This window comes from Plasmodium fragile (genome assembly GCF_000956335.1).
Source record: "Plasmodium fragile strain nilgiri unplaced genomic scaffold supercont1.15, whole genome shotgun sequence".
In the NCBI taxonomy this organism is placed as follows: Eukaryota; Apicomplexa; class Aconoidasida; order Haemosporida; family Plasmodiidae; genus Plasmodium; species Plasmodium fragile.
Window position 1 is genome coordinate 221,826 of NW_012192595.1, and position 18,081 is coordinate 239,906.

At 41.3% G+C, this 18,081-nt stretch overlaps 6 protein-coding genes across 6 annotated transcripts; 1 reads left to right on the forward strand and 5 right to left on the reverse strand.

Moving 5' to 3' along the window:
• Positions 1-326: 326 nt before the first annotated feature.
• On the reverse strand, positions 327-1,418 carry AK88_01707 (uncharacterized protein; the record flags this gene model as incomplete). Its single annotated transcript, XM_012479342.1, has 1 exon — positions 327-1,418. The coding sequence occupies one exon, from the start codon at positions 1,416-1,418 to the stop codon at positions 327-329; it is 1,092 nt and encodes a 363-aa protein (XP_012334765.1).
• A 1,853-nt stretch (positions 1,419-3,271) lies between these two features.
• AK88_01708 (uncharacterized protein) lies at positions 3,272-5,800 on the forward strand (the record flags this gene model as incomplete). Its single annotated transcript, XM_012479343.1, has 1 exon — positions 3,272-5,800. The coding sequence occupies one exon, from the start codon at positions 3,272-3,274 to the stop codon at positions 5,798-5,800; it is 2,529 nt and encodes an 842-aa protein (XP_012334766.1).
• Positions 5,801-6,147: 347 nt separating this feature from the next.
• Positions 6,148-8,109, reverse strand: AK88_01709 (uncharacterized protein; the record flags this gene model as incomplete). The annotated part of the gene is made up of 1 exon (XM_012479344.1): positions 6,148-8,109. The coding sequence occupies one exon, from the start codon at positions 8,107-8,109 to the stop codon at positions 6,148-6,150; it is 1,962 nt and encodes a 653-aa protein (XP_012334767.1).
• An 893-nt stretch (positions 8,110-9,002) lies between these two features.
• AK88_01710 (uncharacterized protein) lies at positions 9,003-13,459 on the reverse strand (the record flags this gene model as incomplete). The annotated part of the gene is made up of 2 exons (XM_012479345.1): positions 9,003-9,094; positions 9,334-13,459. The coding sequence occupies 2 exons, from the start codon at positions 13,457-13,459 to the stop codon at positions 9,003-9,005; spliced, it is 4,218 nt and encodes a 1,405-aa protein (XP_012334768.1).
• A 1,031-nt stretch (positions 13,460-14,490) lies between these two features.
• AK88_01711 (uncharacterized protein) lies at positions 14,491-15,510 on the reverse strand (the record flags this gene model as incomplete). The annotated part of the gene is made up of 1 exon (XM_012479346.1): positions 14,491-15,510. The coding sequence occupies one exon, from the start codon at positions 15,508-15,510 to the stop codon at positions 14,491-14,493; it is 1,020 nt and encodes a 339-aa protein (XP_012334769.1).
• Positions 15,511-16,706: 1,196 nt separating this feature from the next.
• AK88_01712 (uncharacterized protein) lies at positions 16,707-17,846 on the reverse strand (the record flags this gene model as incomplete). Its single annotated transcript, XM_012479347.1, has 2 exons — positions 16,707-17,146; positions 17,312-17,846. 2 exons carry the CDS (start codon positions 17,844-17,846, stop codon positions 16,707-16,709), a joined length of 975 nt encoding a protein of 324 aa, XP_012334770.1.
• Positions 17,847-18,081: the final 235 nt, after the last annotated feature.

The following is an 18,081-nucleotide window of genomic DNA, read 5'->3' on the forward strand; positions in this document are numbered from 1 at the left end:
TCCAGAATCTCGTATGAAGCGTTGACAAAAAAAAAAAAAAAAAAAAAAAGAGTTACTTAGAGGCGCGCCAACGGGGCTACGGCCGCGCAAGTGGCAACTTTTCTTGCCCCAAGAGGGTTACACGCGAAGAGCGAAGCGCGCCACGCAATGTAGCCTCGAACATTAGTGCTCCAACAGGTTCACATCAAATTGGCAAACTTTTTTACGCGTTCCCGATTGTCACCCAAAATGTTTGTTCAGGTGCGCGATTTGCGTGTCGCGGTTGACCTTCCTGCGGGCCCATTTTTTCCTCCGACACGGGGGAAGGCCAACCCCTTGTGCACTTGTCACGCATGAGGGGGCTGCCCACATTGGGACGTGAATTTTTCATCATCCGACACGTCCACGATCCTTTCCTGAATGTCGTCACAGTCATACTCAATGGCCTCAGCGTACGTGTCAAACAAAGAGTACTCGGAGTAAATGGAGCTAAAACGAAACCCATTAGCTCCATCAATAATTTTTAGCAACTTAAGCACACTATATTTGTCCTGTATATCTAACAGGGCAAAGTTGATCATGTTATAATCCTCTACCGTTTCGCATATGTATTCATTTAGCTTCAGATATTTGTTGGATAATCTCCTAAAGTTTTTCCTCACATTTTTTATGTTACCAATATTTATTTCATTTTGTATGACCTGTTTGATTGCGCTCTGGGTGGAGTGGCTTGGGTTATTTAGGGGTGTACGTGGTGCGTCCCCCATATCGGCGTCTGCGTCCGCGTCGGAGTCGCAGTTCGAGTCGGAAGAGGATTCATTCTGGTAACGCGCGTATAGCATTAGCTGCTGCAAATTTTGCGCTTCGACGTAGTAACTCAGAGGAAAATTTAAATCGTCCCTAAAATATTTTAACAAGTCAATTTTGGAGAATACATTCACATGGGGTAACTCCAAGTGTATCTGGCTGCACAAGGACAACAGTAGTGCACTAACATATTTATAATTGTCGGAGCATAAAGTGCTATCAACGATGTGCACAGAAGTTAGTCTACAATTGATCTTGGTCATTTTATGAACAATATTTCGCAAGGCATCATTATGTGTATACAGTTCCACTTGCCCTGGGGTGTCAATCAGTAGGTAATGATCTTTGTGTTCATTTAATTTTTCTTCAAGCCAGTCAAAGTTCATTAATAGGTATTCCATGCAATATATTAGAGTGCCATTGGGTCCTAAGCCCAGGTCACTGAAAACTTTTTTTATATCTACAAGCTCACTAATGTTTACGTCTGCTTTGTATACGTCATTCTCCACAAACGGATCCAGGTTGATGATCATGAGCTTTCTGTTTATCTGCTTCAGTATGTGTTCCACCCCTGCCACGTATGTGGACTTCCCGGACCCCGGAGGCCCGATGATCAGCTGCCCGAACCACATCCCGGAGTTAAAAAATGGGACGGCAGAGCAGCGGCGCGGTTACCAAACTAGCAGAAAAAACAAAAAAAAAAAAAACCTCCTTCAGCTTCCACTTAGGACAAGTCGCCCCGCTTCTTTCACATACATCTACGTGTAGGATCCCTTAGAACATCATTTCTTACAATACACACTGCTGCAGCGCCAGGCGCACATGGGGGAAATGAACTGAAGTGTACACGGAGCAGCAACCCCTTTATTTTAATTGCCTATCCAATTTGACTTCGAAATGTTGCACCCCTCCTCTGTTGTCTGTCTTCCCTTCTACTTACACTATGTCACTACACATGGAGAGCAAAAAGAAAAAAAAAAAACGAATGAGACAATGCGTGCACAAAAGACGATGCTGCTACTCTCCCGTTTGTTCTATTTATGTAATTCCTCCCTGCACCTATATAACGTTCCTAATCATTATATGTAAAAAAAGGCGTATGTGATTCATTCACGCTTCCACTAATGCAACGTGACACCTACGCCTTGATTGTATTTTAGAAATGCATGCCGGTGGCGACATAAAAACTGCACATAGTGTAGGGTATGAAATATATGCCAAGTGGGGCAGGATGTGTCACCTCTCTGTTGCTTCTGCCTTCCTGTGGCCAGCAACAGAGGAATGACATATGTTTAACGGGGGAGAAGCAAAAGTGGAAGATATACAAAATGATCGCACGGCGAAAAAAAGGAAGCAACGTAATAGGGGATGCTTTCCCCAAGAAGAGGGTTACAAAATTTTTTCGTTCTTACTTGATGGACTAGCGACGGGTGATGAGGGGTTGACGCGCTTACCACTCAAATGTCAGGACAGTAAGATCATATCACATGCGAAATGTAGCTGTCGTGATATTTTTCTACCCAAAAGCGGTGACAAATTATGCGTCCTTCCGAGATTCCCAAAATGGAATCATCAATTAGATGCAATGATAAAAAAAAAAAAAAAAAAAAAAAAATTAACCTGAAACACGACATTGCGTGAGGCGGCACGACATGCAAGCGGGAAAATTAGCCTCTTTTTTTTTTTTTTTTTAACAATTTTTTTATATGTATCCTGCGCAGATGAATGGTTTGACTTACAGGGCCCCTCTTATAGTCACCGCACGGGAGTAACTCCGCTCACATTGAGACTCGTACCAAATTTAGAAGCAAACTTTGGAATAACTTTTCGAAACCCCTTCACCCAAAAATGGGCAGCATATTTGGCAGCAAAATGGGTAGCAAATTTGGAGGCATAATTGGCGACAATTTTGGCAGCAATTTTAGGATCTAATTTGGGATCCTACTTTTGATTCGCACTTGCCCAATTAGCCCCACATGCTCAATAACCCCCTTGTGTGAATAGCGAGCGGGTAATTTATTTTAATTGGCCATGGTGAAGGATCCGCATTAGAGTCGCATTATAGGCATCTTTAGAGGAACCCTTTTTTTTTTTTTTGCGTAGCTTCATTTCTGAGGGAGACAGAGGGGCAGACCATTTGTATATGATCTCCCCTAATTCCAGCTCGTAGCAGAAAAGAAGACTACGAGTGGAAAAATCTCCAAGGCATTATCAAACATGGTATGTAAGGGGAGCCCATGTCAGATGTAATGATCACAAAAGCGGACATTCATTTGAAAGAACCCCTCCCCTAAGGGTCTATTCAACTGCCTATCTGTTTGTCGCATCCTTATACCACCCAACCCTGCTTCGTATTAGGGGTGGGCAGTTACACGCTTACATATTGAAGCCTACCTACGTATGCATAAAAAAGGTGCATAATTTTTTTTTTTTTTTTGCGCTTCTACATAAAAGCGTAGTGCAACGTAGCCGCTGGTAGCAAAAAATGAACCCAGTGGTAGACGGCTTATCCGACAAGGACGCGGAGGCCGCGAAGGAGAAGGGAGAACCCGCACTCCCAAGTGAAAACGCCAAAAGGAAAAACGCACACACGTCAAGTGACGCTTATAGCAGTAAAAAAAAGGCAAAGGTGGATGATGCGTTAAAAGGAGATCCCTTTGAGGAAGGTGAAGAGGATGGACAAACGGTGCGGGGGCAAAATAAGGCAGACGTGAGCGCAGAAGACGTAGAGGAGGATCCCGGTTGTGCAGACAAGGATGGTACGAATGGAAGGAATGACCCCAAAGAGGGTAAACAAACTGGTCATGAGAATAGTAACGATGAAGGGGAGGAGGACGAAACGCATAATGAATATAACAGTGATGGGGAAGGTGTCCCCAATGAACAAGACCCCAAATCGGAAACGCTGCTTCGAAGCGAAATCCCCATGGGGGAGGCATCCTACGAAAGGGAGGCAGGCGCTACAGCAACAGAAGCGGACCCCCAACTGATAAACAAACTGACCAACGAACCATATAGCGAAAGGTACCTCCAACTTTTGGAGGAAAAGAAAAAACTCCCAGCATGGAGTGCGAAAAAGAATTTTCTAAAGCTCTTCAAAAAAAACAATGTGCTGATTATCGTAGGAGATACAGGAAGTGGAAAGACCACACAGATATCCCAATTCGTGTTGGAGTCAAAATTCGCTGAAAAGAAATCCATCGCTGTGACGCAACCAAGGAGAGTAGCTGCCATGAGTGTAGCAGCAAGAGTTTCAGAAGAGTTAGATGTAGAGCTAGGGACGTATGTAGGGTACACCATTCGGTTCGAAGATCGATCTAGTACAAAAACGGTCATAAAATATTTGACAGACGGTATGCTGTTGAGAGAATCAATGTATGACCCTCTGTTAAAAAGATACAATGCAATTATTTTGGATGAAGCTCATGAAAGGACCTTAGCCACAGATATCCTCTTCGGAGTTATAAAAAATATACAAGAGCAGAGGGATGATTTAAAATTAATCGTTATGTCTGCAACATTAGATGCAGGAAAATTCCAAAAGTTTTTTAATGGCTCTCAAATATTAAATATCCCAGGGAGGCTTTACCCTGTGGAGATTTTTTATACCTTACAAGCGGAGAAGGATTACATAAGGGTGGTCATCAGGACTGTGTACGACATTCATGTGAATGAGGAGGAGGGGGATATTCTTGTCTTCCTGACCGGAGAGGAAGAAATAGAAATGACCAAAAAAGAAATTGAAAAATTAGTTTCAAAAAATGACAAAGCTGGTCAGTTGGTAGTGTTACCTCTTTATTCTTCATTGCCATCGACTCAGCAACAGAAAATATTCGAGCCAGCACCCATGCCAAGATTTAAAGGAGACAAAATGGGGAGAAAGTGTATCCTGTCCACTAACATTGCTGAAACTTCCCTCACCATAGAAGGAATCGTTTATGTTATCGACCCTGGGTTTTCAAAACAAAAGGTTTATAATCCAAGGGCAAGAGTGGAATCTTTATTAATTGCTCCCATTTCGAAAGCCTCTGCTCAGCAAAGAGCTGGAAGAGCAGGCAGAACAAAACCGGGCAAGTGTTTTCGCCTGTACACAGAAAAGTGTTTCGAGCAAACATTACCCGAACAGACATACCCAGAAATTTTAAGATCCAATTTGGGTTCAGTTGTTTTAAATTTAAAAAAGTTAGGAATTGATGATTTAGTGCATTTTGACTTTATGGACCCACCGGCACCAGAAACTCTGATGAGAGCCCTCGAACAGCTTAATTACTTGGGGGCATTAGATGACGAGGGAGAATTGACACAGAAGGGACATTTCATGTCTGAATTTCCTGTAGATCCTCAATTAGCCAAAGTGTTAATTGAGTCCCCAAATTATTCTTGCTCCAGCGAAATACTAACCATTGCAGCCATGCTTTCTGTGCCCTATTGTTTTTTAAGACCAAAGGTAAAAGGGAAGGAAGCGGATGAAATGAAAACAAGATTCTCACACCTAGATGGAGACCACCTAACTCTTATGAATGTATTTCATGCCTTTGTCAATTATAACCGAATGGATATGAATGCCTCTAAAAAATTTTGTTATGATTATTTTTTAAATCATCGAGCTATGACATCTGCCCAGAATGTTAGAAACCAACTCATTAGAACAATGGAAAAAATGGAATTAAAAATTGTCTCCATGAACCCATCTAACCCTGATTACTATGTCAACATAAGGAAGGCTTTGCTCAGTGGGTTCTACCAACAAGTGGCTTACAAAACTAGCAAAGGGTACTACATCACCGTGAAGGATATTCAAATTGTTACTCTACACCCTTCGACTGTCTTTCAAATAAACCCTGAATGGGTTATGTATCATGAACTTATATTAACCACAAAAAATTTTATAAGGACGGTGACCAAAATTGATGGGAAGTGGCTCCTTGAGATTGCTAGAAGCTATTATGACCTGGACGATCTACCAAACAGCGAAGCAAAGAATGAATTACGAATGATTCTTAGGAAGTCCTAACTGGGGAGCAGTGTAACTGCCCCCTCATGTTGACCGTTTTTATCAATTGGGTTGTGGGCATATCCCCCCTTCCACTCATAACACAATTTGTTACACACACCAACAGCCACTTTTTTGAATAAACAAAAACTTACGTTTAGTGTTCTTGAGAACAAATATTAAAGCGTTCCGCTCGCGGTACTGCAGCGTAGCAGCGTGGCGAACGTAGTAAGGTTATTTAAATGCATAGCTGTGCCGTGAGGTACAAAAAAAAAAAAAAAAAAAAAAAAAAAACTTGTGACTTTTTCCACGCGGGAACTGCTAACAGAATTGGGGCTGTGAAGCACAATTCTATGGGCTCCCCCCCGCTACACCGTCTGCGCCCATATCTTCGCGGCAGCAATGCACTCATTCAAATACTTTGTCATCTCGTCCTTGTTCTCGTTGGACAGGATCACATTCAGTTGGGCCTGATTAACAAAGGAGGCATTCTTAAATGACGACAGCAGCTTTTTAATAATATTTTTGTTACTAAACTTATGGAGCGTTATGTTGATGGAGTTCCAATTGATCATGGTGTTTCCTCTCTCCGCTATTAGCTGAATGCCGATGTAGTACTTGGTAGAGGCGGCGATTTCTAACGGTTGTACAAAGTCAACTCTGGCTTCAATCGATTGGTTCAAATTTTTTATGTTGACGTTTTGTTCCATTTTGTGTGAAAGGAACGAATCCTCTGGGATTAAATTGAGTGGCTCGGCTCCGTAAATGGGTCTGTGCACGTAAAGGATCACCTTCTTTACCACCCCTAGTTGCACAGGGCACTTGATGTCAATAAGGATGGTACCAATCTTTTGGTCGACGCACTTGAGGTCGAATTTGGGATAGTAGGCCTGCGTGGGGTAATACTGCGGTAGGCGTGCGGTTCCTTGCTCGGCACCTCCCCCAAGGCCGCTTCCACCCCCACCGCCGCTACCACCCCCAACTGCGTTAGTATCGCTTCCCGCCTCAATTCCGATGAGCGCCAAGTAGGGTGCGGGTGGGCCGGGCTCCAAATTCTTGAGGACCTTCGTTTTGAACTCCTGCTGGCAGCCCAATATAGCGAGGGACGCCTCCTTAAAAGCAGATTCTGCCTTTTTCTTCCACTCCTTGTCGGGTTCCTTGTCTGGGTGCAAAATATGTTTCAGTCTCTTTCCGAAGCTTTTTAGTTGTTCCTCCGTAGTCGTCCTGGGGTTAATACCTATTATGTAGAAGGAGTGTTTCTTGGGGGAATTTTTATCAAACCATGTGTACTCATTATATCTGTCAATTATAAACTGAACAGCTTTTCTTTTGTCTTCTAATTTTTTAGAGAGTTCCATTTCTTGTTGAAGTTTCCTTTGCATTTCTGCATCGTAATTGGTTTTGAGTCTTTCCAGCTTCTCTTTCGCAATCAATAGATCTTTATTTTCTGTCATTTTATTTCCAAGGAGTAGAATCACATCTGCATAAGTGGATTCTACCAATTTGCTGTCTGCATCTACATCTAAATTCAGAATCGAATTTAAGCTGTCATACTCGGACTTATTAACAATCTGTTTATACCACAAATTTTGTTTATAAACAATAGCAACGATAGACGGTCCAATGGTTTTCAATTTTGCTATCATCTCGTCTATATGATCACGTACTTTTATATTATTATTTCCATCACTAACATTTGAATCGTCTAATAATTCATCTACATGGAAAATATTCTTCCCCACATTTAATATGTTTTTCAATTTATCCATTCTATTTTTTACATGTTCCACTTCGAGAATATTTTTCATTTTAAGAATATTTTTCGTGATGAACAAATAATCCTGTGCATTGCTTTCACTGAAGTTTGGGTCTATATTGTTAATGTCCTTTAGTAATTCCTCAATGTAAGTCTTCGATATGATACTCATAAATGAGTTATTGTCACTGTTATTAATTATATATGACTTGTCAAATTCACCTTTCCTCTTTTTCGTACCCGCCCCTCCTATTTCTTTGTTCATATAATTTGGCTTCACATCATTTCCTTGTGTGTCAAACAAACTAGGGTTGTTCAGGAAAAGCTCGTCAATGAAGCTTACAAGAGATTTTAAAAACATGTCGAAGCTCTCCTTACTGAGCAATAGGTTTGCCTTTTTAATAATGGAGTAAATGAACCCAAAAGACTTGTAAATATAAAATAAATCTTCCACTGTTTTTTTGTACATGAGTTCTTCATCCGTCAAATCGTCTATGAAATGTTCATAGTACACCTTTTTCAGCTCCCCCTCACTTATTGGGGACGGCACCGCTTCTTCGTTATTCACCGCCATTTGGATGTGAACTCTATGTTGGCGCTATCTCATCCGTGGGTACGTATTCTTCACATACGCAGATACATGCATACACACACACACACGCATACACAATACACACACTGGCCGATCTTTACTCCTCCTCTCAGGCGTAATGGGTAAAATGTGTCATCCAAACAGTTTTCCCTTTACACAGGAAGAGGTTTCAATTTAGAGGCTTGTAACCAATTTACCGCTTAAAGGTGCGGCCAAAAGAATAAGGCATCCATGAAGTATGCGCCAAAACGGAAGGACATAACTTTTGAGAGCTCCTCCTTTTTTGTGGTTAATAAGAATTGTCAAGAGTGCCTTTGTTCCCGCTGAAAGTGGACTTTCCCTTCGGATGACCCCGCGCGCGTGCACAAAATGGGGTTCAAAAAAAAAAAAAAAAAAAAAAGAACGCGCAAAATTCCTCTAACGCCCCTTCATTGTTGCGCGTTTGAAGCGTTAACGAAAATTCCCATTTTCTCCCCCCTAAAAAACCCACCTTACACACAAGTGTGCATACGTGCTATTCCCCTCTTTGCACAATTTGACGAAATGCTTCGACGCAATCATGACACAGAAGATCGCTCAAGCAACACGCGAAACGAAGAGACGCAAATGGGATGATTACGAGCCTCGCATACCACTTCACACAAAACTGTTAAGCGGCTGAACCGGCGTTCCTTCCTTCGCAGCGCTGGGCACAGTTTTTCATTTGGGAATATTAAATGCAGCCCACACTTCGTCTCAGGGCAGAAGTAGGCAAAACACATCGATGCAGTCTTTTCACTATTTGCAGGGGGATCACTACCATGTACACTAAAGGAAAAAAACCGCTTCCTAAAATAGCCACACATTACCCCCCTCGGGCACCCTGTTAACATATTCTAAAAAATGTTTTCCACACTATTGTTACTCTCATGGGGGATGTTGAATTGGAGGGAATTTCTCCTGCACAATTCTACGTTTTGGTGTAGCGCTAAAAGGATTACGTAGGGAAAGGGCGTTCTGCAAAATATTACCCATCGTGTGAAGGATAATCAGAACACCCATCTCGCCCGTTAAGACATCTCAAATGTGGATGGGATTCTCTGTATGAATTGCCTTCCAAATGAAAGCCACTTCCCCTTTTTCATTGTTCCCTTTCCGGGGAAAAAGGCAGGGGTAAATGTTAGGTAGTCCGATGCTGGACTCTATCCCACTGCGAGTGCCCCCTACATGAACTTGCTCCCCTGACATACGCATCTAACATTTTAGTAAATTTGGAGCTGGGCATGTGGTCTAGGAAATCATTCACTAGAGCATTTTCACCATTTCGAAGGTCATTCAATAAGGACAACTCTTCTTTGTACTCCTTCAATATGGCGTACTGACCATTCGGGTTTGTGGTTAGCTCCTCCTTCTTGCTCAATATAACCTCATTTAGGCATTCATTCAGCCGTTCCAGATGCTCTGTTTCGTCGTGGTAGTTGAGCACAGGGTTGTTAAGGAAGGTTTCCTTCTGGCCACCCTTATGTAGATCTCTCATTTGATTACTATGACATGCGTGTAGCACACTGTTCGTTTCAGCATATGCCATTTTTTCCACTTCTGGCTCAACACTCTCGTTTCGCTTAGGTACTCTAGGAGAAAGGCCAATGGACCCTCCCCCATTGGAATCCTTCCCTGATAACTGCTCAAAAAGGGCAGATACATTTTTCTCCATTTTCCTTTGCACACTTTTTATAGAGTATAAAGTCCGTATGTCGAAAATGGCTTCATTCCCCTTCGTCCAGGCGGTTATGTTTTCTTCTACATTTTTTACCATGCGTCTAATTTGGTCATCCATTTGGTTGGTCATTTTGTCGGCCAGTTGATCAGGCGGGATCTTCCCCCCTGTGGGGTCATCACGGAGCTCAGAGTTCACTCCATAAATGTAACTCAACTTGTCCAGATGTTTCAACATTAGCCTTAAATTGCAAAAGCTGTTTTTACTGTTCTGTTCTAGGAGTAGTAATTTTTTTTTCAGCCCCTTCATTAGCTCGTAAGTGTCACAGTGCCTGGGGTAGTCACTCTGAGAAGCCACAACCTCGTTAGTGAGATTGCTCATTTGCGTTATGTGCCCATCGAAGGAATGGACCACCACCCCTGATCCTTTTCCCTTCACATGATCGGTGGTGTCTTCATTATCATTATCCTGTGGTTTGAAAACTTTTTTGTCTTCCGAATTATGAACGAGGTGCTTCCCAAGAGAGGTCTTCAATATGCTCATTTTGGGTACTTTTCCCCCCGCTGATGCTGCCCATTTATGGGGTGAAAAATCTCCTGCAGATGATAAACCAGAACGATTTTTTATCCCTCCTAGTGTTGTTAACAATAACCTGCATAATTTAATCAACTCTATAAGGTATGTTTTCATAATCACCTGCTCAAATTTAGTGACTTCCTCATTCTTGGAGAGGCTCAACACACTGTAGCGAACCCGCCCCAATAATTCATGCATTAAAATTGAAGCCCTCTTAAGGCATACAGCAGGCCCATCACTCCTCTTTGCCTTTTCGACTAAATTGATCAAACAGAGTATAAGTAACTTAACCTGTATGACATCCCCATTTGGACATCTCCCTATGGCATAGTTGAGTAGATTCTTCAATTTGTGAGAATAAAATGTTAAGCTGCTTAGCATATACATTACTTCATTTTCGAATGTCCCATTTTGATGGAAGAAGGAGCGCTGCTTCAACAAGTTCGAGTGAAGCAGAAACAGGTTTTTGTCCTTTTGACACGATTGCCTATACTTGCACGTATCCATCAGTTCTGTCTTCTCCGCATCTGTATTGAGAATCGCTTTTTCGAAAAAGGTATCATCACTCCTGCTTCTTACCCCGCTTGTGCTTGTCACCATTTCGCAAAAAAGACCATCATCCCGAGGTTTGTCAATTGGGGGATTACTTGTTAATTGGTCTACTCTTTGTCCTTCCCTGTGTATGCAAAAACTGTTTGTGTCCTCTTTTAGTATTTCACCTGATTGTACGTCTCCACTTTCGCCTCCAAGAAAGTTAGCAACCTTCCTGAGAACTGCAAATGTCAATCTCTCTTCGTTGTCGTCCAAGGTGGTGTATTCGCCTCCACATATGCACGTCACTTCTTCTGCGCTTATCTCACCAGTAGAGAAGAAATTGCAATCGCCATTGTGACCATTGAAACTTTTTTTGGTACTTCTTTCCCCCTTTTTTTCTAGTCCATCATTTACGTTCGTGACATCCACCCTGGTGGCGCCCCCTTTCTCGCGGGCTTCCAAATTGGTACCATTTTCTGGGTTACTACTACCCAGGTTTTCCTTTCCCCTTGTAGCCATATCCCTGTTCCCTTGTTCTTCCTCTTCCGCTTGCACTTCCTCCATACCTATTCCATGCACACCATCTGTACGGTCAGAATAGTCCGTGATTTTTAAAAACTCCAAACTGTGGTTGTCAACAAGGAATGATCTGTAGGAGGAGTTACTCACATCATCACTCAGGCAAAAATAGTACGCGCCACTCTCAACACTTTTGGTGGCCATTTTAGAAGCAGGAAAAACGTTTGAATCTTTTCCCGGTACCATGCATACCTCATCTGAATTAACTTCGCAATTCACTTCGCCATTTAGCATAGACGCCTGTTCAACAACATCCATTTGCATATGATCTTGGGTTATCAATTTTGTAGCTTCATCCAGCTCTATACTATTTTTCGCTACTTCTTGGACATTTTTTTCACTTTTCACTTCTTTTCCCTTTTTTACTTTTTTCCTAATTGTGTGTGATTTTCTCTTGGCAAACTTTGTCTGACTCAGAATCGGGAGCTCAATTTCTCTTTGCTTATTTTTCCCGTTCTTGTCCTGCAGCTTGGAATAAATCAGTTGAGCCAAGTGCTCATTAGCCCCTTTTCGCATATCTGATGAAACCTTTTTGTCTCTCTTCACAATTGCAAATTTTAATGAAGCACAATCCTTAGCATTTTTCGAGCCCAACGTATTCCTTTTTTTATTTCTCCTATGTGCATAGCTCTTTTTTTCTTTACTCATTGGGATTTTCTTTCTCGTGGAGGTCGCTTTCATTTTTTTTCTTTTACTAACACGAAGTTTGTTCCCTTTCAATGGCTTTTTCTTCAAAAAGACATTTTTAGTTTTTTTCTTTCTTCTTCCTTTTAGACCAATTTTTAGTCTCCTCTTCATATTTACAATTTTTTTTTTCTTTCCAACTGTTTGACTATAATTGTCGAAGAGCTTTGGTTGTACTTTTGTTCCTTCTGTGGTAAAATAAATCATAGAAGAACTTTCTTGCTTCTTGCATACTTTTGCTATTACTTCTCCATCTGTACAGGTGCTCCAATTGTTGTCATTATTACTGTTGTACTCTTTATGCCTTGTAAGTTGCTTATCCACCACGGATGGTGACGCTGCATCTTGTTCTTCAATTTGAGAGCTGCGAAATGATCCTGAATGCTTCGCTAAGTATTCAGATTTAGAAACACCCTTTAACATATCACCAATCTGGATCGTTGTTTTCATTTTTTTCAGTGTTAACTCATCTCTTGCACCATTATGCGCTGTTAGGTTATCATAGACATAGATGCGCTCATCGTCGGGGTGATATATGCTACTCGTATTGTCCACCCGTTGTAGATGGTCCTCCTTACGTGTGTAGTTAAACGGTTTATTTTCCGTTAGAGAAGTATTAAGACTGCTTCGCGTGGTACTTGGTTCTCGTGTTGTGGTGCCTTCTGGCGTTTCTCCCTGTGGGCGACATTCCTCAGCATAAACGTAAAGGTCGTTTTGCACTTTGTTCTTCTCATCAGAGTTTACACTTGGATTGTATGTCCTATTTGTTGGCGTCTCGCTTGAAGTATAAACTACGCTCCGACACAAACGGCCATTTGTTTGCAACACACGTGATGTTCTTTGTCCCAGGTAGGCATAGCTAGTTATGTCATTTTTAACATCAAGCAGTTTACTATCATCTTTGCTCGTTCCTTCACCCATTCCTGCTAATGTAGCAGCACTTGTTCGATCTGCATGATTGATATTTACGCACTCATCAATGCTTCCTTTGCATAAAAAAACGCCGCAAGCGTGTTCACCCTTTCGTACACATACGGATTCGTTAGCAGTTGCATGGTTATACCCTTCTCCGCTATCGAGGGGTAGCAGCTGTTGGCTAATAATGAAGGAATCAACATCGCGTTCATTGCAGCGGTAGCATTTTGTTATACTATTGAAAATTCCGTATGGACTGCAATGCTCGGAGGCATAGCAATACTTGTCCTTGCCACTCTCCATCGTTTTCCGTTGGAGGTTTACAACACCATCAGTTCTGGTACTCATCTCTGGAATGTCGTCGCTTCGCCTCTAACGGCATTCGTGATGGTTGCTATGTTAACTGCTCTTTTTGCAGAAGCTTTTAATTTTTTTTTAATTTGGTGCAATTTTTATCTTATTAACATTCTGTTGTGTATCTCGCCAAATTTCCCTCAAAAGGACCTCATGTTACACCCCTTTAGAGGAATAATGCTAAAGAGATTATCAGGTTGGCAGTGCGTCAAAAATACACATGTAAATTTTTATTTATTTATTTCACTATACATGGAAAAATTAATTAGGTGCAAAAGAAAAACAAGTACATTATGTTCAAAAAGACAAGCCAAAAGGGAAAATCTGTTCACATTTTGGAATTATTTCAATTTTGTATGAACAGTGCAGGTAAAATGGGCATTTTTTTTTTTTAAATGGAATAAAAAAAACAACCAAATTAGACGGTTGTAAAGTTATAATGGCTAGTTTAGCAAGTTTTTTTTTTTTCTCAAATGAATAAGCGAATGGCTAGCAGAACTACATTGATCAATTTTATGCCTTATAAGTGATGAAAAGGGAGTACAACTGTTTTGCCACATTAAGTACATTTTATTTTAAAAAAATGTTTTACAAATTGAGGTAATTGTAAAAAGTTGGTATTTTTCACAAGTTAATTAGAAGAGGGTGGACGCATCGGAAGAGTAAGCAATTGTGTGCACACCGCACGGATGGGAGAAAAAAAAAAAATATATGACTAAACTGTTGTACAGCAACATTTTCTCGAGCTGTGTTTACCTCTTCAGTGTGTTTCATTCGTGTAGACTTGCGTCCCCGATATATATGTGTCTAATTTTGCAGTCCCACTTGAGCTCACGTTATGGACTAACTTTTTCGCAGAAGGAAGGTGTCTCCAGTTCACCCATCAGAATTGTAGCGTAGGGTGAGGAGGCAACCCGCGTGCCCTTCTCTTCCTTAATTAGGTAAATTCTTTCATTTATTTTATTTATTTGATTCTGTTCTTTTTTCGCGGGAGCCACATAGCCGCTGAACAGCCAAAGGCAGGCTCACGTCCAGGGTGTCAAAGGGCGCAGGATTCGTAATATAAGCATTTCGGAGTTGTCTATAGACTGATAAAACAACCCATCGAACTGCGTTGTACGTTTAACAAAATAAAAAAAAAACATGAGGACCGCAAAAGTGACGTTACTGCCGATGGTAAATATTTGAGAGTATTTGTACAAATCGCTTGTCTGTATATTATTATCATAAAAATCTTCTACTTCAGACGGAGGGTTCTGCAAGCATCCTTCTAATTTCAGCTCTTTTGCCTTCTGCAGTATTTGCTCATTATTTCGTAAGTTTTTATACAGTGTGCAAATGTTGATATTGTTGAACGTGCATTTTACATAATTTTTATCTGCCAAATCTGGAACTAAGGCAAAGTAGTTATGATTTTTTAGGAAATCCAAATCGTTGCATTTGCGAATGTAGCTGGTAGTGTTCCCATTGGAACTAGTGTCTATCATATCGACGGTGCATGCGGCTGTCCTACCTTCAAACAACCTGCAGTTGTTGACTACATGTATGGCAAGGTTGTTTAAGCGCCTCTTACACCATAAGTTGGGGGTGAAATATAAAGTAACTAAATTAAATATATTTATGGCGAACCAAAATATGATTAAAATCGCTAAGGCCCAAGGAAACCATTTCACAGTACAGCCTATCCTTTCGATCCATTTGCCTAAAGACATAAAATCGTTAATTGTAAAATTTGACAGGATGGAACAAATCCTCGATAGAAAAAATGCGAAAATACTTATAAAGCTAATTAAAATTAGGAAGATTAATAAATCTGTAAGAATAAAATTTATATGTTCATATTCGCAGGAATAGTTGACGAAAAAACTGAATGACTTTATGAGTTGCTGGAATATTAACGTGAGGGCTATGCTGAAAGCAGTTAAGAGTGCCAGGCAGTTGTAGTAGAAACTGATTCTCCAGCTGTGTCTCCTGTAATTCCAGTTTAGGTAAAACTCTTTGATAATGCGGCTTATGCTCCTTTTCTTGCCTTTACCCTCGTCCATTTTTTTTTTTTCTTTTTTTTCTTCAGCTTAATGTAGTACAAAGCGTGAGCAACAACGAAAAAAAAAAAAGCTACTTTTTCCTGTTAAAATTCATTTTTCTCTGTTTCGCGCGCAACTCCCGTCTGTAACAGTTTGAACAAAGTTGTCATTCGTATGTGTGTATACTTTTGCCCCTTGTGGACATTAGCATCTTTTGCTGTTCTGAATATCCCCCAAAATGGCATTTCTCAGGGAGGGAAAAAAATCTGCTGTGATTTTTACTTTTTCGCCATTTTATGAATCTGTACGGGCATACTTTGCAATCACCTCTGTTCGCATTTTTTTTTGTTTTTTTTTCCCCATTTGGATTAAACATCGTGAGCAGTACTCCGAATAGCGAATAACATTACGATCACTCGGTCCGTGTATAACACATGCACGCACACAAATGAGGCAGGAAGTAAAATATATGTGTAGCATACACATGCAAAGAGGGTGGTGAGCTGGAACAGAATAATCCTACGGACAACTTGCGCGCAACAAATAGATTCAACCGTCACAATATACTCACGTGAAAGGGAGCAAACGAATATTCGCGTATTTCCAGACTGACAGATTAGTGCATTCTCGTGCATAGCTATGGTGATAGTATTTCGCGAGCGCGCCACGTTTTGTTTATTTAGACGGTACTCCAAAGGGTAATGCGGGAAGGTTGTCCACACTGATCCGTGAACATGATCCAATTCTGAAAGTTGGAATTTTTGCTCACGAAAAAAGGGGGTGCACGAATGGAAATTATCACAGACGTGTTGCAAATTTTCTGCTCAGCATGTTGACTGTGCGGGAAGAACTGCGAAATGGACTGCATTGGGAATAAATACCCTCATTAAGGTGAAGGGATCTGATCATGTCATTAGTCGAAATAGGTATATCAGGAAAAAGGCCCCATCAGTGGTCCGCAGTTGCGTAGTATATGGTACTGTCTCGCAGTGTCTGCCATAGAGGAGGGACCGGTAGAGCATTCATCCCAGCTAGGCTCAGTTAAGAGTATCTTTTTTGGGGGAAACATACCGTGGGGGCAAGTCATATGGACGAGAACAATAAAGACAGAGGCGGGTTTCCTTTCCCTTGCGGAATTCTTCCTATAAGACGGTTGACATTTGGAGGACTGCACAATTGCCACCATTCCATTGTACCACTCATGTATTCACACCTTGTCATCTCCATACATCCAGGAAGCGCGTAAACTTGAAAAAAAAGTTGAAGCGTTCTTCATTCACCACGAAAGAGGAATCGATGGGCGTGCTCACCCTGACAACTACGAAAAGGGCAATGAGGATCATTGTGGTGATAAACCAAAAAAATATTACAGACACCGAAAATAAGTAAATGTCACTTTTCATGGTGGGTTCTTCAAGGAAATGTTCTTCCTTAAAATCGGGGGTGTTTCCAGAGCAGTTCGGGAAGGAACTCCATGAGGTGTTCTTATTTTTAATAAAGTCAACAAAAAATTCGCACAGCTTCTTATCCTTCAATGTGCATGCTTGGTTTGGAGCTGATCGCGAAAGGAAGAGAAAATTTTGCACCTTCAAAATGTTGTAGTCGTTGCAGCTGTCCTTGGTCCGTAGGTTCAGCAGTGCTTTGTCGATTTCGCATCCTTGCGGGGAAGGGGGAAGGGGGAAGCATGGAGGTGATCTGACTTAGGTGCGCTCCAACCGGTGCGAAGCACGCCGCGTATACACACACATATTGTCTGTACATATGCATGTGCAAATGCAGACACGCGGAATTGCCGTAGCTGTGGCCACCCCGCAGAGCGTACCTGTGGCCCGATTCTTCACCAAGAAGCAGTTGCGCACCGCGTCCATCCCGTACGCATTGTATTTGGAAGTGCACCACCTTTGTGGCCAAAAACTTATTATCATCATATTTACAAAAAGGAAGCAGATCCAGCAAATGTATACGAAGGACAAAATCCATGACATATATTTAATTATGAACCCTAGGAGGGCGTAAAAAATGCCTGAGTTAAAAAACTCCCTATTCGTAAAATTGGAGTAAATATATGTGAGGCGCGAAAAAAGGAAATTCAAGAATACCATCAATGCTAAAAATATGAGAATCACCATGTAGATTCTCTTCACAGATTGGATCGTAGAGGAGGGACAATAATGGTTGCTGTATGAATCCCACGAAATGAAAAGTCTAACTATTAACGTGTACAAAATACCCAATGATACACAAATGTAAAAAATGGTGAAGTATAAGCTGTACCTCCAAACGAACTTTTTCCTCTTCCAGTGCGATTTGGCGTACTTGTTCTCAATCAGGGTGTTCATTCTTTCCAGCAGCAACATTTCTTCTCTAACAAAATGGCTATGTCCGATGTGTGCCTTTTATACTGTACCGTACAGGCAAAGTGCTAATGTGTCAGGGGCTTCCTTACACTGCAACGCTCTTTAAATGGGTCAAAAGGGGGGGGAAAAAATGGCGCATCTTTTTTCTACAACTAGAGCAGTCGGGCGAAATAAAAAAAAAAAAAAAGTATAACTCATCCACTCGTTTATGTAATTATGCAAACCGGGTGAAGGG